General features: G+C 58.2%; 3 protein-coding genes across 5 annotated transcripts; 1 reads left to right on the top strand and 2 right to left on the bottom strand.

The window, feature by feature from the left end:
* Positions 1 to 2,023: 2,023 nt before the first annotated feature.
* Positions 2,024 to 4,451, bottom strand: CMTM5 (CKLF like MARVEL transmembrane domain containing 5). Of its 3 annotated transcripts, none has more exons than XM_002717907.4 (5): positions 4,100 to 4,451; positions 3,137 to 3,289; positions 2,617 to 2,709; positions 2,377 to 2,461; positions 2,024 to 2,284 (listed from the first exon to the last, which is right to left on the bottom strand). In XM_002717907.4, exons 1-5 carry the CDS (start codon positions 4,223 to 4,225, stop codon positions 2,271 to 2,273), a joined length of 471 nt encoding a protein of 156 aa, XP_002717953.1. In that variant the 5' UTR covers positions 4,226 to 4,451; the 3' UTR covers positions 2,024 to 2,270. The 3 variants fall into 3 exon arrangements, with proteins under 3 accessions (XP_002717953.1, XP_051678638.1, XP_089165999.1); XM_051822678.3 differs by having other exon boundaries at positions 3,137 to 3,377; positions 4,100 to 4,415; XM_089309873.1 differs by lacking the exon at positions 2,617 to 2,709 and having other exon boundaries at positions 4,100 to 4,410.
* A 561-nt stretch (positions 4,452 to 5,012) lies between these two features.
* IL25 (interleukin 25) lies at positions 5,013 to 7,873 on the bottom strand. Its single transcript, XM_002717906.5, has 2 exons — positions 7,533 to 7,873; positions 5,013 to 5,685 (listed from the first exon to the last, which is right to left on the bottom strand). Exons 1-2 carry the CDS (start codon positions 7,754 to 7,756, stop codon positions 5,430 to 5,432), a joined length of 480 nt encoding a protein of 159 aa, XP_002717952.2. The 5' UTR covers positions 7,757 to 7,873; the 3' UTR covers positions 5,013 to 5,429.
* An 8,130-nt stretch (positions 7,874 to 16,003) lies between these two features.
* EFS (embryonal Fyn-associated substrate) lies at positions 16,004 to 24,921 on the top strand. The gene is made up of 6 exons (XM_002718082.6): positions 16,004 to 17,307; positions 20,857 to 21,111; positions 21,270 to 21,410; positions 21,508 to 22,230; positions 22,515 to 22,604; positions 23,983 to 24,921. The coding sequence occupies exons 1-6, from the start codon at positions 17,290 to 17,292 to the stop codon at positions 24,415 to 24,417; spliced, it is 1,662 nt and encodes a 553-aa protein (XP_002718128.1). The 5' UTR covers positions 16,004 to 17,289; the 3' UTR covers positions 24,418 to 24,921.
* Positions 24,922 to 26,403: the final 1,482 nt, after the last annotated feature.

The raw sequence follows: 26,403 nt of genomic DNA on the forward strand, positions 1-26,403 counted from the left end.
GTGGAGAACAGCAAGGCTCCAATTCCAGATGCCAAGAGGCAGATTTTGGTGCCGAGGCTGAAGCTGCCCTGCACCTGCTGCACCTCAAGGCTGCAGGGCTTGAAGTTATTCTGGGACCCCTGTTCTCTGCGCAATTAATTTCCCACTGATGCCAGGAGAGGTTTGGAGCTGCATGAGGACCAGGATACAAGGAAGTGGGGGACAGGTCCCAGCCTGGCTGTCAGCTCCTGCTGTCAGTTCTCACCTCTGTGGGCCGGGGTCTCACCATGAGGGCTCCTGGAGTCCACGTGCAGCATGGGGCAAGCCTGGGCTTTGCTAGTCTCCCACCCAGACACAGACAAGCCTGGGAGCACAGACAGGTTCACACCACCCATCACATTTCTGCTCTCTTTGAGCTACTGGGACAGTCCAGCCCAGGGTACACAGCCGCTCAGGGGACTGGGCTGGACTTCGTACCATCTCATCCCTTTACCTGGCAGCCTTCTGGCAACTCCCCTAGCTGAACCTCTTCTTTGCCTCCTCTGAGGCTGTACCCACCCCTGCCCCAACCAAAGCCAGCCTGCTAGTCCTGCAAATAGACTGTGCATACAACCCTAAGAACCACAAGCAGACACCTTCTGAGAAACAAACAGTCCAACTGGTTCTAGCCCGGGAGAACTGCCAGCGCTGAAGCAGAGCCAGGATTGAGGGCAGAAAACCAGGGCAGCGGGTGGGCATTGTGGCATGGGGGTTAGGACAACCACATGCCATATCAGAGTTCCTAGTTCAAGTCCCTGCTGCTCCACACTTCTGATTCAGCTTCCTGCTATTGTGCCTTGGAGGCATCAGATGATGGCTGAAGTGCCTGGGACCCTGACCCCCATGTGGGAGATCTAGATGGAGTTCCGGGCTCCTGGCTCCAGCCTGGCCCAGCTCTGGCTCTTGCAGGAATTTGGAGAGTGAACCAGCAAATGGAAGTCATTTTGCATCTCAAATAAATAAACTTTTTTTTTTTTTTTTTAAGAAAGGAAACCAGAGGCAGGAAAGTTCAGATCAAGGGAGAAATGTTCACACTACCAAGAGGCTTGGGCGATACCTGGCAGGAGGTCCCCAGAGGAAGAGGAAGGAAGGTCTTTCAGAGCAGGAAGAAGCAGTGTTGGGGGGAAGGGTTAGCAAGTCAGCTTGAAGGAGCTGCTGGCTGCATTGTACTGCCATGGGCCTGTGGCTGAGGCTGGGCCAGTACAGTACCCAGAACACCTGTCCAGGTGTCAGGAGAGCTGGGTGCCAGCCCTAGCCATGTCACAGGTATAGGAAGGTCACGTCCCATAACCGCTGGAGGGAATGAGGGCATCGGCCCAGCTGGTCACCAAGGGCCCTGCTGGCACCAGCGTTTTGGGAATCTCTCCTCTCTGCCACCCCTGCGGCCTGCAGGCCAAAGCCTCCTCCACAACACCAGGGGGAGCTCTACACACACACCCCAGGCAGGCGCCTCCACACAAGCTCATGGACAAACCTGCGTGCCCAGTGCAGGGTGGGACATGATGTTTGGAAGACTTGCGCTGTTCCAGACAGAACTCCAGGCACCCAGCCACCAGGATATGTCAGAGTGGCCAAGGTTTTTACTTTTTATATTTTTTTAAAGATGTATTTTTTATTTATTTGAAATGCAGTGACAGAGAGAGGCAGACAGATCTTCCATCTACTACATTTGATTCATTCTCCAAAGGGCTTGCAACAGCCGGGACTGGGCCAGGCTGAAACCAGAATCCAAGAGCTCCACCCAGCTCTCCCACATGGGTGGCAGGGGCTGCATCAGAAGTGGAACAGCTGGGACTTGAACCCGCACTCCTATGAGATGCGGGTGTCACAGGCAGCAGCTTAACCTCTGCACACAGCCAAGTTCTGTGTTGCGTGGAAGGATGTCTTCATCGTCACTGCTCAGACCCAGCCCCAGGGAGGGACAGTGTGTCCTGGGCACTTTTGCCAAGGACGCTTCTTGGCATCCCTGGTCTGCCTGCTTTCTGGGGAAGAAAAGACTCAGCGGTCAGATTCCAATCTTTTAATTTGGGGGCCCTTGGAGGGCCAGCTTCCTCTGCCCACCCCCTCCTTCCCTAAGTCCCCCTCTCCTGGCCAGGGCTTCATCAAGAGTCAGGCTCCACAGACGCGTCTCCAGTGACTTCTCAGGCAGATGTCTCTGTAGGCCTGGGCCAGGAGCTATGAACCCAAAGGAGACGTGGCTGGGCCCCACTAGTGCAGGTCCGGCGGCAGCTAGGAGCCAGTTAGCCCCAGAGTCACTGCGGGTCCCCTGTGGAGAAGAAACCAGGGAGGGAAGCCACATCAGGCCAACGTGGCTGGGGCAGGGGAGGGGACATGGGCACTCGGAGCACAGGCACTCACCCTGGGAGGCCCTGGGCGCCATCTCAGTCCGGTAGATCTTGAAAGCATCATAGGCAAAGACAGAAACCAGAATGATGCCAAAAACCTGAGGGACGGTACAACAGAGGCTGCTGGGCCACTGGGTTAGGGGAGAGGTGGGGTGGGTGGTACAGGGTGAGGTTCGAGGCAGGCGCTGCACAAAGTGTGCAAACGCCAGCCAGAGCCCTGCGGGGTGGCCGAGCCCTGCCAAGCTGGACTCACAAAAGCAGCAATGGCAGCTCCATCCCGGGAGGTCACAGCAGCAAAGGAGACCACCAGGAAGATGATGATGGCGCTGATGCAGCGGAGGAAGTCCTGGGGGAGTGGGAGGGGCGGGGGCAGGGTCACAGGGACGTCCCAAGGCAGGGAGTCAGCGGCCTGGCTCTGAGGCATTCTGAATCCCTGTGTGGGGACACACCCTGGACACGACACACCACGAAGCGCTTTTGAGAGCGAGAACCCACATGGCCACCCGGGGTGTGGAAGCAGGGGGACCCACAAGCCACGAGGATGAGAAGCTGAGACAGACCCACGCAGAGCAGCCAGGGGGGCCGGGTAGGGCAGGGCTGGCTGGGGCTGGGCCCCTGCTGAGAGGACCCAAGGGTGTGCCTCTTCCCCGATGCCGGGACCCCATGGCTGAGAAGTCAGTGTGAGTCCCGGCACAGTTCTGAGCACAAGGAGTGCGGAAAAGGCGGGCAGTGGGGGTGAGGAGAGGAAGGTCCTGGGAAGGCAGGCTCCTCACCAGACAGGGCCAGTTGAGCCGGTCGAAGCGCTGGTAGTACTGGGTGGCGTAGAGGAAGAGGAAGGCGAGCGTGATGAAGAACTCCAGCAGTGCCGCGGCCATGTAGGCAGAGATGGAGGCCGTGAAGCAGATGAAGATGATGAAAACCAGGACCTGCGGGACGGAGCAGGGGGCGCCTGCCAGGAAGGGGACACGGGCACTGGCCAGCCTAGGCCTCACACTCATCAGGAGCTGCCCCGTCCTCGGAGAGAAGGAAGAGCCTGGAGAGTCCCCACCCCCACCCCACCCCTGCTCCCCAGGGTCAGGAGCCACCATTCAAGGGTCCCAGCAGAGCCAGCAGTGCATCCAAGCTGCATGACTGGGGTGGGGGGAGGGGGCTGGCCTATGATGATCCACCAGGACATGTCCCCAGGAGCGGAGAGTGCCATGTGCCCCACAGCCCAGAAGCCACCCCAGTCCTATATCCTATAGAACGTGTTCCCTGCTCCCAGATGCCCAAAACTCCCCTGACAAGGGCCAGTGAAGACAGGTGCCACCCAGTGGGCTCTGGGTGAGCCTTCAGCTCTGGCGGTACGGGGTGGCAGCTCTATGGAGGCCTTGTGGTCTCACTAAGTAACTGAGGACTGATGGTCAAGGGCAGCAGATGCCACATCAACTGCAGCTGGCAGGAAGTCCGTCCTTTCTAATAGGTGGACTCCAGGGACAAGGTGAGAAGTGGCCATGTTACAGCCAGGGAAAGGCAGGCTGGCCCGACCCCACTGTCTCCCACTCCCCCAATGTCCCCAAAGGCTGTCCTCAGTCTAACTTCAATCCTTCCTGCTGCAACGGAACTCTGAAGATGAGAGCGGGGCAGCCAGGACAGAGGGGTGTGCAGGGAGCCTGGGCAGGGGGCTGCTGACAGCTGAGCCTGGGGCATAGGTGGGAGGGGGGACGGAGGCACCAGGTGGGGGAGGCAGCTGTTACCAGCTCGGTCTCCAGCAGGATGCCTTTGAGGGAAGAGAGGAAGCTCTTGTCCACGGCGAAGCCCTGGAGCGCGGCAGCTGCCCCCTCCTCGGAGGGCCGGTCTCGGCGGTCCCAGGCACCCAGCATCTCTCCGTGGGGCCCACGGGGCACGGCCCCCCACCGCCACCAGCCCAGGAGACCTGGCAGGCTAGGGAAGCAGGCCGGAGGGAGAAGGCACTTTGAGAAACCTGCAAGTGAAGAGGCGAGCCTTCACCCCACTGTGCCGGAGCCTCACTGTGGCAGAACCAGCACCCTGGGAGGCATAGGGGAGGGCAGGGAAGGGGAGGGAGGAGGGCGGAGTGGCTAGCCCCTCCCCTCACTCAGAGCCCAACCCAGCCTGGAGAGGGGCAGAAGGAATGGGGGAGAAGGGGAGGTCCCGAAACAAATGGGAGGAGCCAGGAGATAAGGAGGTGGGGGCTGGACGAGGAGTGCCCGGCGACCTAAGCCTGAAGCTGTATGTGTGCTGTATGTGTCCGCTTCCCCTAACCTTAACCCCCTTCCTATGCCAGTCCCGTCTCCCTTTTCCTTTTAGAGAGGGTGGGACCAGAGCCCGGCTCAGGCTGCACCCCCCAGGACCCAGGCAAAGCCGTAGCCAGGACCAGAGACAAAGGCGGATTGTTGAGGGACAAGGGGGCGCTGTGTGCCTGCTGTGGTGCCTCAATGGGCCTCTGTGTCTCCAGCATGCTGGGAGCGCAGCCTGACCCCCACCCTGGTCCCGAGAGCGGAGGGGTGGGAGGGTGCAGCAGAAACTCTGGGGGGCCAGAGAGTGGGTGGTAGGGGAGCATTGTGGGGGGCGGGTGGAGAAGGCACCCAGGTGGGGGGCCACGATGCATGCCAGAGACAAACTAGATCATTTTTAAATACAGATGTTTATTTGGATGAATCTGCCCATGTGCAGTGATCTACGTCCACCGAATGCTTGATGCCCCCGTGAACGAGTGAGTGAGCGAGAGAATGAACAAATGAAATGAGGGCCTTCCCCTGGCAAAGGGGTGATTATCAAGAAAGTGCCTGTGCTGGGCCAGGGCAGCTGGGGGAAGGGCGGAAGGCAGAGACAGGAGTGCTCATCTCCAGCAAGGCCAGGACGCCAGCTTCCCGCAGCTGCTGCCTTCACAAAGTGCTTCCCAAAGTGCAAAAGGGCGCCAAAGCCCCCCACGCCGAGCCAAGGACCTGCTGGTCCCCGGGGTGCTTTGGAGAGGACGAGCGCTCAGGGGTCCTGGCCACCGTGGCAGGTGACGGGACACCTAGCTCCAGTTTTCCCGCCAAGGGTCGGCCTCAGGCAGACACACGACTAAGCCATCACCCGGGGCCTCACGCACACGCAAGCCAAGGAGACGCGGTAGAGCCGGCGCTCCAGGCAGTATCCCTGGCGGAGCCCGCGCTCGCCGCGGCACGGCCTCCGGTAGAAGACGGTCTGGTTGTGGTAGAGCAGCTCCGAATTGCCCAGGGGGTCCATGTGGGAGCCCGTCTGGAGACTGACGCAGTGCGGGCACAGGCAGCGGGCGTGGTACAGGTCCTGGGGGAGCCGGTTCAGGTCCCGGTCCAACCTGTGCGGGAGGGAGGGGCCGGATCAGGGAGGGCGGGGCGGGGGAGGAGCGAACGGCCGCTGGAGGCCTGGCTGCTCCTCAGTCCTGAGACACCCCCCCTTGCTGTGTGACTTGGAGCAAGTCCCCTGCACACACACACACACGCACGCACGCACACACACCCCGGAATTCATCTTCCCACTGGAAATGGGAGTAAGGGGTGAAGAGAGGTTTCCCAGCTGGTCCATTAGGGAGGTGGGGAAGGCAGCGGGCTCCTGCCTTAGCTCTGCTGCCCTGTGACACATCCGCTGGCCTCTGCCCGAGCTTTCTTGTAATTATTGCATTCTAGACTGTATTGCCAGGTTGGAGGACTATGCCCCCTGTGAAACCCAATTCTCTGGGGTGCAGCCAGCGCAGTTCCCAGATAAACACCCTGCAAGCAAAGGGTTCCGTGGTCCCATGAGTTTGGACCACGGAATTTCCCACGCTGAGATGTTATGAATCTACGGGGCAGGGGCTGGAGCAGCCTTTCCCAAACCCACCCATCATTTTTTCTGAGTGCTCCATGGGACGCACTTTGGGGAAGGCCAGCTGAGTGATTATGTGGGGGTCCACAACCTCCCCGTGAGGGGTCTGGACCGCAGCTGAGTCAGCCAAGCTCAGGCCAGAGGTCCCCCAGCCAGCCTTCTGGGACAGCCCCCACGCATCGTGACCTGCCATGTCCACCCTAGGTCTAATCTCCACTAAAGCTGACCCCTTCCCTACCCCAGTAAATGTCTCTACCCGTCCCCAAAGCCCAGGTGAAGTAGAACTGGGCTTATGGTGTGGGGGGCATTGGGGGACAGAGACGGCTGCTGAGTTCACAAAACAAGATGTGTTGGGGCCAGCGCTGTAGGTTAAGTATCTGCCTGTGGTGCCGGCATCTCATAAGGGCGCTGGTTCTAGTCCCGGCTGTTCCACTTCTGATTCAGCACACTGCTGATGGCCTGAGAAGGCAGTGGAGGATGGCCCAAGTGCTTGGGCCCCTGCACCCGCATGGGAGACCCAGAGAAGAGATCCAGAAGAAGCTCTTGGCTCCTGGCTTCAGATTTTCACAGCTCCGGCCTTTGCAGGCATTTGGGGAATGAGCCAGCAGTGGAAAACCTCTCTCTGCCTTTCCCTCTCTGTGTCTGTAACTCTGCCTCTCGAGTAAAAAAATAAATCTTAAAACACACACACACACACACACACACACACAAGATGTGCGGGATCCCCAAAGCCCTCCTTTCTAATGTTTTGCTTTGCCATCCCTTTTTCAGTGCTTCCTAATAATATTCACATCCTGGCACAGAGAATTAGAATATTCCTGTAGCACACAGAGTGGAAAATAAAATGGCCACAATCATGATCAAAGAGAACCAGCCCAGGGCTCCAGCCACGAAGCTGCCCCCAAGAGCTGAGGCCTTGGCTGTCTTAGTGCACCTGCAACCTAACATGGCCCAGGCCAGGAGCATTAGGCTGGGCTGTTCTGTGCCCGCATCACGCCATTACTCCCCAATGTTTTAGTTAGAAAAGCAGGGGCCATTGTAGGGATCAAAAGTGAAGAAGAGGAATAGACTTTTACATCCATTATTTCATTTGATCTGCATATTAGCCTACTGGAATTGAAACAAACTAACCAACCCTGAGCTTTGAAAACTTGAGTTATTGGTCCACACACATCCAATGAGTCAGAGCTGGGACTCAGATTCCGGTCTTGTTGAAGCCCCAAACGCTCTGAGACCTGTCTGAGATGGGAAGGGGGAGGTGTGCTGGAATTGGGGGTGGGGTTTCACACACACACCAGGGCGGGGCACAGGCAGACACTGGGGAGGCGACAGCAGACTCACTCGTATCTCCAGGGGGAGATGGCCCTGCTATTGAGGGGTCCGTCTTCGCTGGCCCTGCAGGATTCTTGGGGGTGGGTGAGCTCCAGCTCTGGGGGAGTCACGGGCACAGGAGTCCACTGCAGCCACTCCTCAGGGAGGGCCTGCCCTTTACTGGTGCAGCAGGTAGACCTGTGACTGCAGTCCTTCCAAAGCTCCAAACAGAGGGTGTGGGTCCCCACGACCATTGCCAGGAACGCCACCACCTGTGGGCAAAGGCCAGAGAGAGAACAGCTCTCACTTTGCCTGGGCCTTTGCTCCCACAGAACTGCCCTGCCCCCAGCAGCTCACCAAGATCCCACTGGCTACCCCAGCCCCACACCTGAGGCAGCTCTGCTCCGCTGAGCACGGAGCACTCACCTGGTGCATGCTGGCCCTTTCGCCCTCTCCGCAGCTGCTGTGCTGGTTGACAGGGCCCTCGGAGCAGCCTGCCTGCCTCAGGTCAGGAGTCCTGGTTTTATTCTCAGCAAACCTGTTTTGTTTATTCAAATTGATTTCCACTATCTCTTGTAGGGAGGAACTGGAAATTTAAAATACCAAACCATGTCAAGAGCCTCGGGAGGTCACTGATGTCATACATAAGGGTGTTAATTGTTAAATTAACAACAGGAGTCACTGTGCACTAACTCCCCATGAAGGACCTCTGTCCTCAATGAGTTGTATTATGAGAGTTAACTGAAAAACTAGTTCTCAAACTGTTGTGTGTGTGTGTGTATGTGTGCAAATTATTGAAATCTTTACTGAGTATAGAGTTGGTCTTTTGTGTACAAAGTTAACTGAAAATGAATCTTTTTTTTATATTTATTTAATGTATTTGAAAGAGTTACAGAGAGAGGTAGAGACAGAGAGAGAGGTCTTCCATCCGCTGGTTCACTCCCCAGATGGCCGCAATGGCCGGAGCTGTGCCGATCTGAAGCCAGGAGCTAGGCACTTCTTCCAGATCTCCCACGTGGGTGCAGGGGCCCAAGCACTTGGGCCATCTTCTACTGCTTTCCCAGGCCACAGCAGAGAGCTGGATCAGAAGAGCAGCGGCTCTAGAACTAGTGCCCATATGGGATGACAGCGCTTCAGGCCAGGGCTTTAACCTGCTGCGCCACAGCACTGGCCCCGAAAATGAATCTTATTGTAGAATTGGACTGGCAAGGGGAGAGGGAGGAGGAGGAGGGGTGGGAGTGTGGGTGGGAGGGCAGGTGTGGTGGGAAGAATAACTATATTCCTGAAGTTGTACTTTTGAAATTTGTATTCCTTAAAAAATCAAAAAAATTAAAATTTAAATAAAAAATAAAAATACCAAACCAAAAAAACCTGACCACCTTTCCAAACACTGTTGAAGATGCTGGACTCAGAGAAGTCGGGATGACAGCGTTACAAGCCTGGTGGCTGATTGGGTACATTTGCTCTTTCCTCTCCCCACCCAACTCTGCCCCCTGCCCCCTGGAGGGGGGTGGGAGGCACATGAGGTCACAGCAATCAGTTCTATTATTTTGTGTCTTTGTGAACTGGTACTACGGAAATTAGGGCCTGTCCTCTGGCATCTTTTATTTCTTTTTTTTTTTTTAAGATTTTATTTATTTATTTGAGAGGTAGAGTTACAGACAGTAAGAGAGAGAGACAGAGAGAAAGGTCTTCCATCTGTTGATTCACTCCCCAGATGGCTGCAATGGCCAGAGCTGTGCCGATCCAAAGCCAGGATCCAGGAGCTTCCTCCAGGTCTCCCACTGGGGCCCAAGCACTTGGGCCATCCTCCACTGCCTTCCCATGCCACAGCAGAGAGCTGGATTGGAAGAGGAGCAGCTGGGACTAGAACCAGTGCCCATATGGATGCCAGTGCATCAGGCGCAGGATTAACCTACTGTGCCATGGTGCTGCCGCCTCTGGCATCCTTTCAAGAGGTCTCCTATCCACCACAAGCGTGGTCTCCTCTGCTCCCTTTTCTCCATATCAGTGAGCACTTCCCTTCCCCTCCAGCACCTTCGATCCCACCCCAGCTTTGAGGTCTGAGACCCCCACCCTGGGTGACTTCTCCCCTCTGTCCCATTGCCATCCCGTCTTCCTCACCACGCCTCCCCTCACCTCCTCCTCATGCTACAGCCAGGCAAGCTCTGATCCCGAGTCTGGTGGTGGACGGGCCAGGCCTGATGGAAGCAGTGGTAGGTGACTGCTCCCACTGCACACAGAAAGGGGTTGAGGAAGCACCAGGGGTCAAGCTAACACCGAGGACCCACCTGCGCCACCCCGCCCACAGGGCAGTGGCCAGCGGCCCTGCGGCAGGGACAGCTGCAGCCCCTGGGCCATGCGGCCTCAGCTGTCAGCCCCAGGATGGCCCAGAGTTGGGCCTATCCTCAAAGACATGGGCCAGCCGGGAAGAGTCTGCTGGGAGGCACTGGACTGGCAGCAGGCCAGAGCCCACTTCCCTCTGAGTCTTTCTCTGTCCTGGCCCCTGGGTGCCTCTCTCCCTCCATCCCCATCCCTGCACACAGATATTCTTTAAGATATAGCTTCCTGATTTGCATATGCTTACCCTCCGAAAATACTACTCTAGTAACCAAGGACTCAGTCAACAAACAGAGGGAACCAGGAATAACCCTGACAGCAGAGCAAGGGGAATCCTCGATGCTTTGGGGCCAAGCAACCCCAAAGGAGAGGACTGATGGGGTAGTGCAGCTCCAGTGAGACCCTGAAGTCCTGGAGCTATGGGATTTGGGGTGAAGGGAGACCGCACAGGAGACAATAGTGGAACACTGAGGCCATAGAGTTGGCATAGTGGCTCAGCGGTTCAAGTCCCGGCTGTTCTGCTTCCGATCCAGCTCCCAGCTAATGCTCCTAGGAAGGCAGTGGAAATTGGACCAAATACTTGGGCCCCTGCCATTCAAGCAGGAGACCCAGCTAGAGTTTCAGGCTCCTGACTTCAGCCTGGCCCAGCCCCAGCCATCAGTGGGGAGTGAATCAGTAGATAGAAGATCTCTTTCTCTGCCTCTCCCTCTCTGCCAATCTGCCAATCTGCCTTTCAAATAAATTCATTAATCTTTCAAAGAAAGCAAGCAAGCAATGAGGCCAGTAGCATCATCACCCAGCTCTCACTGCCCACCTCTGGCCCCGGAACCCCTGAACAGCCGCTCGATCTGTACACTGCTGGCCTCAGCTCCTGTGTACCTGCAAGAGCCAGGCATCGTGCTGAGCCATGCACCGGTCTCATCTTTACCCTGACAATAAAACCAGACTTGGAGGCCATTATCCCCATCCTATGAATGAGGAAACCAAAACCAGACAAAATGTAGAAACCCACCCAAGTTCCCACAGCTAGAGAGAAGCTGAGCTGGTTTCCCAATATATTCCTGAACAACTCCAAATCTAAGCTCCTGGCGGGGAGGTACCACACTGTGATGGCCCCCAGTTGGCTGTGCATGGAAAGGAAGCCCCCACACTGTCTGCTTCCCTTTCATCTGGGCTTGGGCTAGACAGGTCTCAGCTACACCTGCCCGAGGTCACAGGGCATTCCTTCCTACTTAGGCATCAGCCCTGCTGGTTGGGATTCATTGCTCCAGCTTCCTGTTCCGCAGCTTTTGGCCTTTTGCAAAGCCTCCAGGTGGTTTCTGGGGTTCCTCAGCTACCTCCAACCCCAGAGCAGGCTCTTAAGAGGGCAGTGCTCTTCCAGAAGACTTAAAATCCTAACGATCTCCCCCTAAACCTGGGCCAAGGGAGCAGAACTGGAGTCTGACCTTGGCCAGATCTCCCGATCTCTAGCCCTGTGCAGGAGGGGGTACTCAAAGGAGCCAGAAGTGATCCTAGCTACTTGTTCCCCTTGCTGCAGCTACAGAGTGGACCCAACCTGGGTTACTCGAGATGTTGCCCTTTGGGGTATCCCTACTTCTGCATCTCAAGGCAAAGGAAACCCCTGAAAGCCACAGGGAGGGCCCCTCTGAGCACACAGTCCCCCGACTGCCCTGCCTCCAATGATGACCAGGCTTGACCTGAGAACCTGGGCTCTGAGTCACATGTCCTACCCCCCCACCCATGCCCTATTTGCTCAGCCTCTGCCCTTATCTCAGCAGCGGCTTTGTGGGATTCCTTCAGGTTACTCCTTTCCATGAGAAACATTTTCCAGAGGGATTTCCTCCTGGGCTGGCTAGTTTTGGAATCCCTGAGTCATTCTAGCTTCCAGGGAATCCCTGGGGGTGTGAGAGCCGGTGGTGGCAATGGGGAGAATGCTGGAGGTGGGAGCAAAGGAAAGTCTGCCTAGCACCTGGCATCAAGGGTGCCCTCCCAACACTTATTTTTCCTGTTTGGGCCTGACCTGGCAGCCGAGCAGGGCTGGGATATTCCGACCCCTGTGCCCCTAGAAAAAGAGGTCAGTACCTCCCAGGGAGGGACAGGGAAGGTATGATGGAACATTTCTCCCTCCCTTAATGTGGACATGCTCTTGGGCTTGCAGAGGGTCAGGCCATGGCTGCCCTGTCCCTTCTCAGAAAGATGTAAGAACAGAAAGTTCGTACCTGCTGCTTCCAGGTCTTGGTCCAGCCTCTGAGCAGCTCTTGGCCTTGGGCCTTCTTTCTGCTCTTCCCTCCACGTTTGTAGAAGGGTGTGTGGACAGGTGGGAGTGGAGAGGGCCTGGATGGCCACAAGGTGCCAAAGGGCTTAGGTGCTCTGGCCCTCAGCTGCTGGACTGATGCCTGCTCCCCAGGACTCAGCAGGGTCTGTCAAAGCTCACGTGCACTGCCTTTGTCTAAGACAGGAACATGCCATGATATAGAGATGCGGCAGCGCTTCTGCACCTGCTGCTAACTTAGATGCTGCTCTCAGCTCAGAGTGCCCCCACCTCCCGTGCCCAATAACTAGAAGGTGAATGCCTGGACCAGACGGAAGCCTCCAGGACATTGCTCCCAAGTTCTGACTGGGAAGTGATGATGAGACTGGCTGGAAATAATTTTCAGTTTCATCTTTAGCTATAAAAAATGCTTTAGGCTCAAGGGCCTGACTTCAAGGAGAACCCAGTCTGGCCTGAGACACACACACACACATACACAGACACATGGAAAATCAGAATTAGCAAGACAAAGAGACCAACAACCCCTTACCCCCAGCCCCCAAGACTGAGGCCTCCCCAAGTGGGGCCCTCAGCTACAGGGCTTTGTCCTGCAGTCATGGCTGTCTTTGTTCATTTGTCCACTCACCAAATATTTATTGAGTGCCTGCTATTCACCAGGCACTACTGTTCTAACTGCCAGGAAAGCAGAGGAGGACAAGTCAGAAGAAGCCTCTGCCTCATGAAGCTTAGGTTTTAGTTTCCTCATTTATAAAGATTTATTTGTCTATTTATTTGAGAGGCAGAGAGAGGGAGAGACAGAGAGAGAGAGAGATCTTCCATCCGCGGGTTCACTCCCCATATGGCTGCAAAAGCTGGAGCTGGGCTGATCCAAAGCCAGAAGCTAGGAGCCTCTTCCAGATCTCCCATGTGGATGCAGGGGCCCAAGCTTTTGGGTCATCCTCCGCTGCCTTCCCAGGCCATCAGCAGGGATACTGGATTAGAAGTGGAGCAGCCGGGATTCAAACCAGCACCCATATGGATTGCTGGTGCTGCAGGAGGCTCAACCTACTACACCACACCAGCCCCAAAGCTTAGGTTTTAGGAAAAGGCATGATCAACAAGGGATCAAGATCATTTGGGATCATGAGAAGTGCTACTGAAGAAAAAGAAACCGTATTGGGAGACAGGGAGTGGCTGTAGATGCCGGCAAGTGGGGAGAATGGGAGGGCCATTCTACATTGGGAAGCCGGGCCAGGTCTTCCTGAGGATGCAATGTTTGACTTGATGCTGGAGAGGGTCTGGGGGAAGAGTATCACAAGCAGAGGGAGCAGGACATGCAAAGCCCCCAAGGTGGAACACAGGAAGCAGAGGGTGGACATACAACAGAGGATAAATGAGAGAGTGGGGTGAGAGAAGATGGAAGAGGCAGGCAGGGACCAGATCAGCCAGGATCTGACAGGCTATGATGCAGCTTTGGGATTTCATCCAAGGTCATTGGGAAGGCACTGACTGGATTCGAACATGACTGATATGAGTTTCTCAAGGGAAGGCATCATGTCCTTGACTTCCTGGGGCCTCCACAGAGTTGGCACCCAATAGCAATACTAACACTTGCTTTGGCCCAACACTGACACACGCATCATGAGCCAGACATTGTTCTCAGGATTCCCTTATCCCTTATGATAGGCCAGACAGGAAACCTATGCAGAGGCCATGTGGCCGGCCAAGCTCAGGAGCTAGTGCTGGGACCTTGGTTAGAACCCAGGTAGTCAGGGTGCTGTGAGTCCAAAGAGAAGTGAGCTGGAAACATTTAGTGGGCGCTGGAGAAGTCTGGGGTAGCGGACAGAAGGTGGGTCTGGGAAGTCACAGGTTGGAGTGTGAAAGAGAACAGCCAATTGGACAGTGCTGGGAAGAAAAGGGCAGCAGAGAAGATGGGAACCTGGGAGCCAATGGAAAGGTCCCTTGGTTTCCACTGCCTGAATACACAAGGGCACAACTTGGGTCTCAGCTCCCTGCTCAGCCTGGCTTTCTCCATCCGTGCTGGAGCCTGGATCTCTCCCTGAACCACTCAGAACCCCCTTAAACCTCTGCTTGCAAAGGAGAGGGCACAGGCAGGGGCATAGGGACACAGGAAAGGCTCCTCCTGACCCCAACAACAAAAACAGCAAAACCACTTTGAGCTTTCAAGAAAGCATAAGAAAGGAGCCCAGGAAAAGAGGAAAGGCGTTAGAGCAGTGTGCCAGATGCTTTGAGTGTATTTCTTGCTCAGCAGAGTTCCTGTCCCAGAAGAGGCAGTGACACTCAGAGCCAGGGTTCCCGCCTGCGTCTGCCAGGCCCGGGAATTCCAGCAGCACAGCCTTGTTTTGCTGCTGCTCTGGGCTCTGCTGTCTCTCACAGAGCTTTCCCAGGCTCTGAGCCGAGGACCGGAGCCCCACTGTCCATGTCCCAAGCCCCACCATCTCGCCTGGCCCCAACAGCTGCTGTCCTGCTCAGCCTTTTCTGGCCTCATCTATTTGCCTTATGGCGGTCAGATCATTCATCTTGGGGACAGTGTTTCTTGCCCACCTCCACCTTGGTCCCCCATTTGCCTTGGCAGTCCCCTGAGCGAAGATCACACCACGGCAGGTCCCCAGCAGCAGGACGTCTGTGTGCTAGGCAGCCAAGCACACACACACACACACACACACAGCCCCGGGGCTGGGGGCTGGAGGAGGATGGAAAGTCTCCACGGTGGTCCCCACCCACCAGACAGGAACTGGGATGAATCTGGACATGTAAAACCTCCTCTGTGGTCCCAGCAGAGTCTGCGTCTACTGAGGAACGCCAGCCTCACACCCAGTCTGCACTCCCTGACTCAGAGCCAAGCCCAGGGCCAAGACCTGCACCACATCCCCCCAAGGGGGTCTTCAGGGCCTTCCAGGGAGGGAGGGGGGCTTAGTCCCTGTCTGAGGTCTCAGACTCACTAAGAGATTTCAGTGGGACATCTGCTGTCATCTCCCAATGAGTTTATGCAGAGTTGTACTGCCTACTTTATATGCTGAAGCATTCATTTGCTCAATATTAACCTTGAGAATCTACTACAGCTTTTCAACCCGGTGCCGCATGGTGCTTCCCAACACCTCAGAAGCGGAAGGCCACAGGAGTCCCTCACGTCTCTAACAGGCTCTGTTGTGTGTCCCCCAAAGGAAGATCCTGGGAGGCGGGGTGCCTGGAGGGAGGCAGGGTAACCAAGGCGTTGCAATAGGGCCAGAAGGGTGGGGGAGGCAGAGTCCAGTGCTCCCGTTGAAATCGGGGGGGGGGGGGGGGGGCTGCACGCCACTCCCTCCGAAAGAAGTGCTCCCCTTTTTGTCCACGGTCCCCAAGCTTGCTCCTTGCAGCAGGGAGTGAGCCAGGCCAGGAAGAGGAGCAGGCCCAGACTGGCAGAGGTGGGTAAGAGGCCGCCCCGCCCGTCCGCCCGCCAGCAGCTCCCAGGCCAGACACTCCGGCTTCAAGCTGCCTCCCCAGAGCCAGAAGCACGACCAGCGCCAGACTCCGCGCCAGTCCCCCGCAAGACCGGCCCGGCTAGCGGCCCCGCCACCCCTGAAGCCGCAGCACCAAGCCGGCCAGAGGCGCGCACTCCCTCCTGCGGAGAGCCAGCCGTGGGGCTACTGAGAGGGAGGCAGGGAGACGCGCGGGCCGGCGCGGGGAGAGGTGAGCTCCCAGGCGGGGGCGGACCCCAGCGCCCGAGGTCTCTGCGAAGTCCAGAGGAAGAAGGCGCCGGCCGGGGCCGAGCCGCTCGGCCCGAGGGTCCAGGGCTGAAACTCAACACCCGCCTCGGGAAGGGCCGTCCCCCTTTCTCCTCCGCCCCTGCCCCTCCCCTCTCCCCTCCCCTCCCTCCTTTCTCTTAATCCCCAGGACCGAGCCCCGCGCCGGAGAGGAGAGGGCTCGAGGGGAGGCAGGAGCTGCGCGGCGGTGGGGCAGCGGGAGCCCGGGAAGGGGCGGGAAAGGGAGCCGCGAGCTGGGGGGAACCTGGGCGCCTTCCCAGCGCGCTCTGTGCCCCCACCCCAGGCAAGCCCTCCGGACCCGGGCCCCTGCGCCTCCTTCGCCTTCTCTTGGCTCCTTCCTCGGCGTTGTGGCCTTTCTCTTCGTTCCCAGAGGCACCTGAGTCTCCCCCAAGCTCTGGGGCGCGCCGAGGGGCCCTGCCAAGGGTGCAAGTGAGCGGGGGCGGCGGGGCCGGTGCGGGACTCGAGGGCCGAGCGTGGGAGCCAGCTTGGGGCTCAGCGCCCCAGGGCCGAGGGCTGGAAGGGGGACTGGGTTCCCCTGCCGCCTGGGAGAGGGCGGCGCGTGGGGAAGGCCGCGCGCCTCTTACAGTGGTGCCTGGGTGACGCCTACGGCAGGGCCCCTGCCCGCCGCGAGGCCCCGGGAACACGCTGCGCCCTCGTGCTTGAGCGCGAAACCGCCTCACCGCCAGGGGTGCGGGCGCCTGCACAGAAAGCAACCACTCCGGCCACCCTCGCCCCAACAGCCACGCTGTCCCAGACCTTTGGCGTCAGCCTGGCCCCCTTTCGCCAACTTTGGGCGAATTCGAAGAGAGACTCAGGGCTCGCTCTTCCTCCATCTCAGGGGTCCCGCCGCAGTGTCCCGGGCTACCGCGACCACGGGACCACGGTCTCGGGATCACCGCTCTCCGGCGCATCGTGCGGGCCGGGAGGAAAGGCTGGGCCCCAAAACTCGCTCGTCCGGCCCAACCGCCTCAGCGGCTTCTGCCAGCCCTAGGGGCTGCCCCGAGCGGCCTGGAGAGGCGTCGAGCGCAACCTCAGCTCCCGCCCCCGCGCTCGCCCTGGGAGGCAGCTTTCGGACCATGCGGGCCCAGAGAGCCTGGGCGGCCTAGGTGGGGCAGCTCCGGGGGCCGGGCCAAAGCGGCGGCCCCCGGGGGGCCGCGGGGACAGCACAGAGAGCGCACCCTTGGATGAGGTCCCGCAGTGACGCCCCGGCCCGCCCCGCTCCTCCTCCTGCCTGGCCAGGCTGCCTCCCATTTGGGAAGTTTTTTGGGTTTTCTTTTCTCCTCCTCCGACCTTGGCGGAGGCCACTGCTCAAGCGGCACAGCCAGGGGCGGCCTCCTCGCCTGGAGGCCGCGGACCATGGTGCGAGGCAGCCACCGCTGAAGTCAGCAAAACCCAGCCTAGCCTGAAGCAGGCTGCGCGGGAGGCCAAGGCCATGGCCATTGCCACGTCGGTGAGTCCACCAGCGAGAGCAGGCTGGGTGCGGAGACCTGCACGCCTGCCCTGCGCTGCTGTCACTTTTATTTCTGCTCTTTCTTTGTCCCTGTGGCTGGCCCCTGTCTTTAGGAAAACTGTGCCCCCCTCCTCTCACTTTTGTTCCCTTCTCCCTCTCACTCCTTAGCCCCTGCTCCTCCCGATGCTCAATTCGCCCCTCCTCTCCTCCCCCACCCTCCTTTCTCCTTTTTCTTTCTAAAGGCTGCGCCTGCCTGGAGGGGAGGGGGTGTGTGGAGTCGGAGTCCTCTCTACTCTTTCTGGACAAGAACAGATGGCCACTGGTGGTTGGCAGGGGCTTGTGATTGGGAGGCAAGCAAAAGGTTGGGAGGGGGCCGAAAGGCCGAAGTGGCTGGGAGCATTTCCGGGAAAGGACAGGACCCAAGGAGCCCACCTCCAGAGGAGGAGGAAAGGGAGGAACAGAGTGCAAGAGGGTGACCCGGGCAGGGAGAAGGAGAAAACAGGGGAGGTGATGTCAGCCAGCCTCAGGCCACTTTCCGGGGACTGGGGACAAAGGGAGGAGACAGCTGGCATGATGGGACAGTGGGCGGAGGACTCCCAAGGCGGCTGTGGCCCGCTGCCACCCCACATGAAGCCAGCTTTCCCGGCTTAAGTCAGCTGGGGCCCCAGGATGGGGTGGAGCAAGGGTGGCCACACCCATCATCAATCAGTCTATCAGCAGCTCTGGTCTGGGCTCCTGCAAGGCCCAGAGGTGTGGCCCCATTGGACAGAATTCAAACCTAGCGCAGGGAGGAGCTCCCCACAGCCACACCTCGGCGCTCTGCCGTCTGAACCCGGGCAACGCTGGCCCCTCGGCAGTCTTCCCTAGGCCCCACTGGGAATTCCCAGGGAAGGGAGGCTGCCACCTGCTCTCTGCCCGCCTCTGTGCAGGGACTCAGAAGGAGACTTGTGAGAAAGCACGGAGCCGCCCCCAGTGCCTCCCGTGGCCCCTCCTCAGACCGGGCTCTGTTTAGTTCCTCAGTCTGTGTGATGGCTCAGGGCTGTGAAGGGGTGGCCCTCTGGGGGCCTCTGACCTGGAGACGTAGGCTCAGGGGTCAGCTAGTCAGCTCTGCAGTCCCAGAAGGCAGCTCCCTCTTTCTTTCTATTTTTTCTTTTTTAAAGGCAGGGACTCTGTTAATCCAACTTACAGAATCCTGATAGCATCTAGTATTTCTTCTTCTTTTTTTTTTTTTTTTTTTTTTTTTTTTTTTTTTTTTGACAGGCAGAGTGGACAGTGAGAGAGAGAGACAGAGAGAAAGGTCTTCCTTTGCCGTTGGTTCACCCTCCAATGGCCGCCGCGGCCGGCGCACCGCGCTGATCCGATGGCAGGAGCCAGGAGCCAGGTGCTTTTCCTGGTCTCCCATGGGGTGCAGGGCCCAAGCACCTGGGCCATCCTCCACTGCACTCCCTGGCCACAGCAGAGAGCTGGCCTGGAAGAGGGGCAACCGGGACAGAATCCGGCGCCCCGACCGGGACTAGAACCCGGTGTGCTGGCGCTGCTAGGTGGAGGATTAGCCTAGTGAGCCGCGGCGCCGGCCCCATCTAGTATTTCTTGAGCATTCGTGATGGGCTCGTGCTAAGCTTTGTTGTGATTTTGGACACATCACCTCGTCCAGGCCTGACAGCCTCATGAGGCTAGTGCCGTTCCTCGCCAACAATAGATGCTCGGGGATGGAGATGGATACGGGATCCTACAGAGGACACTGGTGCTCAGAAAGGTTACACAACCTGGCCAAAGGCACCCAGCTCAACAGGGGCAGAGCTGGGACTCAACCCCGGGTCTGCCTGCCTCGAGAACTGTGTTTTTAACCCCTTGACTAGAGCCAAAAGCCCTGATTTATAATTAGTTGGAAAAGTGCAGAGCAAACCGGGAATTTGTGTCATCTGGTTAGCACGCCTTTTTGCAGTGGGACAACACCAAGAGACTGCGAGAAGGGGCTTTGGTGAGTTTGGAACCAGTCAGGAGCAGTCAGTTTGATGGTAAAACCCCCATCAAGAGCCGGGGGTTAAACCGTCCACCAGAGGGAGGCAGTGGCCAGGAGGAACAGGCGCCCCTGCCTGGGGCAGCCTGCCGAGATCCCTAGCTTGAGATTTTTTACTGAATGAGTCCATGCAGCTGCTGGCCGGCAGTGCCCTCTAGCCCCGCTGTGGAAGCCGCCACTGCCAGGGGTGCTCCCAGCAGGCTCGGCCGTTCAGCAGGCATAACTGCAGCTGACGCTGAGTTGACGCGCTGAGTCCTTTCAGCTTGAGTCTATACAAGGACCCCCTGGACAGAGCGCTGGGAAGGGTGACAGCAAAAGGAAGCTGGATCGAAGGCAGGCTTCGCATGCACTTGGCTCAGCTTTGCGCCACGCCCTCTCTATACCCTGGTACATCTGTCATTGCGGGGAGGCCCTAGAGTGAGAGACTGAGAGAGTGCAGGTTCGCAGTTAAACAGCCTGAGGTTCGAATCGTGCATTGCCAGCTGTGCCAGCTGTATGCCATTTCCCAGGGTGGGGTAGTGATGGCTCGTCCCACAGTGGCCATTGTGAGAATGAAATGGGATGAGCTGAGCAATGCCAAGACTTGCACGGTGTCTAAAGAAATCTTTTCCACTTTGCATCTGTGACTTATTCCCCAGGCTGGAGTCCTCAGTGGAGAACGCTCAGCTGCTCTGGCCAGACGAAGCAGGCTCATGAGCATGTGGCATGCTCAGTCTGCCAGTCCCTGCACACATGCCCATATACTCACACAAGCACACACTTCTCTCCATGGCAACCTCCGCCTCTTCTGGTAGAGCCCTATTCGCTGAGACTGACAACAAAACACTTGCTTCGCTTTCTGTTTTCTTTCTTATTATGCCTCAGCACTACGTCTGCACCGGGCTTCCCAGTCTCCAAGGGGTCTCTGCAGCTGCTTCAGGAACCCTTTTGTTTGGGAGGCATGATGGCTGGGGGACTCGGGGAAGGCAGAGGAGATTCAGGGCACGGAGGGGACTTGGCAGGACTTGATCATGTGCTTTGGAAGAAATTCACTCAGCAGAAGTGTCCGGGGTGGGTCTCTGTGGCAGAAGCCGAGAAAGACAGCAGTCCTACGTAGGAGCAGAGACTGATGGTGAAAAAGTCAGTCGATGAACAATGTGACACGTTATGAAGGAAACGAGGGGTGGAGGCAGACACAGCTGGAATAGAGACAAGAGTGGAGAAAAGGGCTCTTGGAGAAGGAGACATCCTAAACAGAACAGGAGGATGACAAAAAGCCAGATCAACAGCCAATGGAAGAATATTCTGGGTACAGGAAACATCAAGTGCAAAGGCCCTGAGGCAGGAAAAAACCTTGTGTAGTTGAAGGAATAGAAAGCAAGAGGAAGGACACAGGTGATGAACCAGAGACAGGGCAGGCCCAGTCGGGAGTTCATATTTTTAGCTGGAGGGGAATGGGGAATTCGAAATTTGCAGGGTCTTGAGCAGGGGGTGACATAAGCCGCTGTGTGTGAGAAGACCCCTCTCCTCATTCCGCCCTCATCCCCCAGGCCCAGCTGGCCAGGGCATTATACGACAACACGGCCGAGTCCCCCCAGGAGCTGTCCTTCCGCCGAGGGGACGTTCTGCGAGTGCTGCAGAGGGAGGGCGCCGGCGGGCTGGACGGCTGGTGCCTCTGCTCCCTGCACGGCCAGCAGGGCATCGTGCCTGCCAACAGAGTGAAGCTCCTTCCTGCCGGGCCAGCACCCAAGCCCAGCCTCTCCGCAGCACCCCAAGCCCCACAGCCCAGCAAAGAGGACCAGGAGGTGAGAGTGGGGAGCCATCCCAGCCCCAGCCAGGACAGCCCTGTTCTCTCCCCGGCTCTGTGTTGCCTGGAGTCTGTCCCCACCCTCTCTGAGCCACTGCTGTCGGAGTTCCCTCATCCGAAACTCTTCCTCTCCCACCCACTTTTCCTCATCCCCAGGTGTACGTGGTGCCACCCCCAGCCCGACCCTGTCCTGCCCCGGGGCCTCTGACTGCACCTTGCCCACCTTCCCCTGACTCCATCTACAAGGTCCCCAGAGGCAGCGCAACCCAGCTGGCCGCCCCAGGAGACGCCTTGGAGGTGAGAGCCAGGGCCCACGTGTATTGGGATGGGGTGTGTCCTGGGGGGAGCGGTCCCTCCCTAAGCTGGAGAGTGACTCCCGGCTTCCTCCCTGCAGGTCTATGATGTGCCCCCCACCGCCCTCCGTGTGCCTTCCAGCAGCCCCTACGACTCGCCGGCCTCTTTCTCCCGCCTTCTGGCCCGGGGTGCCCCCCAGCCCACTGGAGAGGAGGAAGCCCCCTATGATGTGCCGCTGGCCCCGAAGTCACCAACAGAGCTGGAGCCCGACCTAGAGTGGGAGGGGGGCCGAGAACCCGGGCCCCCCCTCTACACTGCACCGTCCAACCTGAAGCGGGCCTCAGCGCTCCTCAACCTGTACGAAGCACCCGAGGAACTGCTGACAGACGGGGAGGGCGGAGGCACCGATGAGGGCATTTATGATGTGCCCCTGCTGGGGCCCGAGCCACCTCCTTCTCCAGAGCCCCCAGGAGCCTCGGCCTCCAAAGACCTGGACACCTTGTCCCAGCTTCTGCCCAGAAGCCCCCCACCCCAACACAGGCCCCGGCTGCCCTCCGCCGAGAGCTTGTCCCGCCGCCCTCTGCCCGCCCTGCCTGTCCCAGAGGCCCCCAGCCCCTCTCCAGCTCCCTCTCCTGCCCCAGGCCGCAAGGGCAGCATCCAGGACCGGCCCCTGCCTCCACCCCCACCCCGCCTGCCTGGCTACGGGGGCCCCAAGATGGAGGGGGACCCAGAGGGTGGGGAGGTGGAGGACGACCCCACAGGACCCCACAACGAGTATGAGGGCATCCCGATGGCCGAGGAGTATGACTACGTCCACCTGAAGGTGAGCTCTTAGGCAGCCCCATGAGAGCCCCAGGTGACTTGTGCAGAGAGAAGCGGGCCAGCCACGGAGGCAGAGCCTCCCTGCCTCCCTGTCCCCCAGCCCTGGGACCCTGCTGCTTGGCCTGGTGCCCCACTCCTTCCCTAAACCTAGCCTGGGGCCACCAGGGCTCACAAACCTGGAGTCCAGGGACAAAGCACTGGCAGGAAGGCAGAGGGGTGGAGAGGCCATGCAGGCCACACTGCCCTGCTCCCCACTTCTGCACTGAGGCCGGCTCCCCTCTGCAGGGCATGGATAAAGCTCAGGGATCCAGGCCCCAAGATAAGGCCTTCCCAGGGGAGCCTGAACTGCTGGAGAGGGAGCTGCCGGAGAAGCAGGTAACCCTGGGGGGCGAGGTGGAGTGGGGGGCTGGGGAGACGGGGAAGGAGAAGCAGGCACTTGGGAGGAGCGTCTGCAGCTGAGCCATCAGGGAGTTGATTAGACTGGAGGTGAGCGTTCGCGTGAAGCAGGGAGTGGAGAGGAGTCAGAATCCGACAGGAAAGAGCTGGAACTTGGAAAAGGATATCAGGAATTCAGAAAGAGGGGAAAGAATGCGCTGGAGAGGAGTCAGGAGACCAGGCAGCCAGGGGAGCTGAAAGACTTTCTGGGCTGCGGGTCAGAGCCGGGCTCGTTTCAGTGTGGATTCTTGGGTTCCTAAGAGACCTGGCTCCTAATCCCGGCTCCACCGCTGAGAAGCCTGCGGCTCTGGAGCTGTCAGTTAATTTTGCTGGGCCTCGGGAAAGCGAGGTGCATTCCTTGACCCTGTGTCCAGTGGTCGGAACACAACAGCTGCCATTGACCGGGTATTTACCGATGGTGCGCACCAGCACAGATTGATAGCGATCCCTCCTGTGGTGTGTGCTGTGTGCAGTGGCAAGCGCTGAACTCTTGCTGCGTATTATCTCATTGCAGTAGGGCTGTGAATGGAAAACGCACACCAGATTATGAGCTTCCCTATGGGGAAGACCCCCTAATTTTCATTTTGGTTGCATGTTGAAAGGAGAGCATTTTCTGGCCGGCGCCATGGCTCACTTGGCTAATCCTCCACCTGTGGCGCCAGCAGCCCGGGTTCTAGTCCCAGTTGGGGCGCCAGATTCTGTCCCGGTTGCTCCTCTTCCAGTCCAGCTCTCTGCTATGGCCCGGGAGGGCAGTGGAGGTTGGCCCAAGTCCTTGGGTCCTGCACCTGCATGGGAGACCAGGAGGAAGCACCTGGCTCCTGGCTTCGGATCGGCGCAGTGCGCCGGCAGTAGCAACCATTTAGGGGATGAACCAACGGAAGGAAGACCTTTCTCTCTGTCTCTCTCTCTCACTGTCTATAACTCTACCTGTAAAATTAAAAAAAAAAAAAAAAAAAGGAGAGCATTTCCTTACACTTGGAGTTGGATAAAACACGCTCATTTCTTTTCAGTTTTCTTAAAGGGGCTGCTAGGAAGTTCGCAGTGTCTCCGTGCTTCATGTTACATTGAGCAGTGCAGGACTCGACTCCCAGGAGAGAAGGAAACAAGCTCAGAGGTTTTGTCTGAAGTTCAGGTTGAGGTTCTTTGAACACAGCTCTCTCTGACATCAAGCCTGGATTCTAAGAATCTAAGTTTCCTGATGGGCTGAGCTACGAGCTAAAGGGATACCCTATGGGAGACAGGAAGGAAGAAAGGGAAGAGGGAAGGAGAAAGGGAGCAGCGGAGAGAACAGGCACTGACCACGCCTCTCACCCCGCAGGAGGCCCCGTGCCCAGGGGAGCCACTGGCTCTGTCCCCTGCAGATCTCCAGCTGCTGCAGTTCTACGCAGGCCAGTGCCAGAGCCACTTCTCCGCGCTGCAGACGGCGGTGGCGGCCCTGATGCGCAGCACCCAGGCCAACCAGCCGCCGCGCCTCTTCGTGCCTCACAGCAAGCGGGTGCTGGTGGCCGCCCACCGCCTGGTGTTTGTGGGGGACACCCTGGGCCGCCTGGCGGCCTCTGCACCTCTGCGAGGACAGGTTGGGGCTGCAGGTACAGCGCTGGGCCAGGCCTTGCGGGCCACCGTCCTGGCCGTCAAGGGGGCTGCCCTGGGCTACCCCTCTGGCCCTGCCGTCCAAGAGATGGCGCAGTGCGTGGCAGAGCTGGCAGGGCAGGCCCTGCGATTCACCACTCTGCTCACCAGCCTGGCCCCCTGAGGACCCCTCGGCACCTCCCGGCCTGCAGAGCTCCTCCAGGTCCTGGGGGGGGTGCTCTGTGCTAGGGGCCAGGAGAGTGGAGGTATCTTTCCTGCCCCTTCTCGCCATCTCAGCCTCTCAAAGGCGTCTGTTGCTCCCCTCACCTGCAGCTTTTTGTACGAGCCATTTTGTATAAATTATTTATATTTAATATGATCCCCTGCTTCGTCAGGGGCAGGCACCAGGCCCTATGGGCAGGGAGGAGCTGGCCTCTCGAGCCCTCAGCCGGCGGTGGAGGTTGCTGTCCTGCCACCTGCCTCTGGAAGTTCAGCAGGCCACACAGTCTCGTGGCCGAAACCCGTGGCTACTCAGCTGTCCAGCATCGGTGCCTCCGGGTTAGGGAGCAAGGGCTGGACGCGGAGTCCCCAGAATGAAAGTCTGGGAGAGATCCCAGCGCCCCTCCCTGCTGAAGGCAGGAGGACCGGGCCTCTGGCGGATGCTCTTCAATAAACTCTGCTGTCTGACTCCCTGACTCTGCTTCTTGGGAGCCTGGGAGGTGGGCCCGGCAGCCCTCAGCCATGCCTGTAGGACACACAAACCTGGGGGACTTTGGCTTGCTTCTTCAGCAACTTTTCATTCCCGTGATGCACCAGGCCTGGTTCTCAGGTGTGTGGTGAGTGGGCCATGCTGGTGAGGATGGCCTAGATAGCAATAAGTCTGTTAAAAGAAGCACATGAAAACTCAACCGACCCCAGATTGGAGCGGCACTGGTGACTGGGAGCAATAGGATGAAGTGAAGAGACCACCTCGGGGAGGACGGAGGCCAGTGAGGGAGACTTCAGACTGTGGATGCTGACTCAGAGGGGACACAGCCCAGAGCGGCCGAGGACTAGGGTCCCAGGAAGCAGACACCGCTGGCTGACATGGAGGCCTTCCCCCAGGACTTCTTGTTTTAGGTGCAGATGGGGACAGGCTGCACACACAAGACCCTCCAAAAATGCTGCCCTGCAGAGGTCACCTGCACCAACAGCCTCTTAGCTCCACACTGTAGGCAACCCGGCTGCCTCCTCAGCTGGCCCAGGAGAAACTAGCCCCTTAGTGGCCACTTCCTGCTGGCCGTCTCAGACAAACCATCTTTCAGAGGGGCTGAGGCAGGAGACCCGTGCAAGGTGTCAGCTGTCCAGGGGCCTCAGGACTTGGGTGACATTGGTGAATCTATGGCTTAGCTGGGCGGGGGAGGAGGGCCACTCCAAGAGGAACAAGGTCTAAGCCATGGACCCACTCTTTGTCTTCCCTAGATAAACAGATTAGGGGCACCCCAATTTCAATCCCAGTCTTAGTCTCTGGGCAGCCTGATGCATCTCCTTTCTCATTTCCCTGGCAAAGGAAAACCCATTTGCCATACCCTGGGGCCAACAGAATTCGTGGCTATGCGTTGAAGGCCATCCTCCATCATCTTCCAAACAATTTCAAGCACTTAGCTTGGAGTCAGGTCTCAGTTCACATCTCAGGTCTGCCGTGTACTTCTGTATCTGTGGATGATTGTGCCGGTCCATCCATGTCCTGGTCTCAGCTTTAATAATGGTTTTCAGGGGCTGGCATGGCACAGCCCAGTTGAGTCCTAGCTGTTCTGTTTCTGGTGTAGCTTCCTGCTAATGCACCTGGGAAAGCAGAAGGTGGCCTGAATACTTGGACCCTTGCCACCCACATGGGTGACCCAGCCCTAGCTTTTGCAGCTCTTTGGGGAGTGAACCAGTGAAGAAATCTCTCTGTTGATCTGCCTTTCCATAAAATCTATTTATTTATTTATTTAAGAGGTAGAGTAACGGAGAAAGCTGGTTCACTCCCTAAATACAGCAACAGCTGCAGCTGGACCAACCCAAAGCCAGGAGCCAAGAGCTTCTTCTGGGTCTCCCATGTGGGTGCAGGGACCCAAGCATTTGGACTGTCTCCCATTGCTTTCCCAGTCCATTAGCAGAGAGCTGGATCGGAAGAGGAGCAGCCAAG

This window comes from Oryctolagus cuniculus, chromosome 12 (assembly GCF_051225735.1).
Source record: "Oryctolagus cuniculus isolate XC-2025 breed Fujian yellow rabbit chromosome 12, ASM5122573v1, whole genome shotgun sequence".
NCBI classification, from domain to species: Eukaryota; Metazoa; Chordata; class Mammalia; order Lagomorpha; family Leporidae; genus Oryctolagus; species Oryctolagus cuniculus.

Bases quoted from the DNA above. Each gene is read 5' to 3' on its own strand.
- CMTM5 (XM_002717907.4), bottom strand. From the start codon at position 4,225: ATGCTGGGTGCCTGGGACCGCCGAGACCGGCCCTCCGAGGAGGGGGCA. The intron at 3,290-4,099 runs GTAACAGCTGCC...TCCGTCCCGCAG, and splicing joins TCCTGCTGGAGACCGAGCTG to GTCCTGGTTTTCATCATCTT. The intron at 2,710-3,136 runs GTGAGGAGCCTG...CCACTCCCCCAG, and splicing joins GGCTCAACTGGCCCTGTCTG to GACTTCCTCCGCTGCATCAG.
- IL25 (XM_002717906.5), bottom strand. From the start codon at position 7,756: ATGGTCGTGGGGACCCACACCCTCTGTTTGGAGCTTTGGAAGGACTGC. The intron at 5,686-7,532 runs GTGAGTCTGCTG...CCTCCCGCACAG, and splicing joins ATCTCCCCCTGGAGATACGA to GTTGGACCGGGACCTGAACC.
- EFS (XM_002718082.6), top strand. The intron at 21,112-21,269 runs GTGAGAGTGGGG...CCTCATCCCCAG, and splicing joins CCAGCAAAGAGGACCAGGAG to GTGTACGTGGTGCCACCCCC. The intron at 22,605-23,982 runs GTAACCCTGGGG...CTCACCCCGCAG, and splicing joins GGGAGCTGCCGGAGAAGCAG to GAGGCCCCGTGCCCAGGGGA.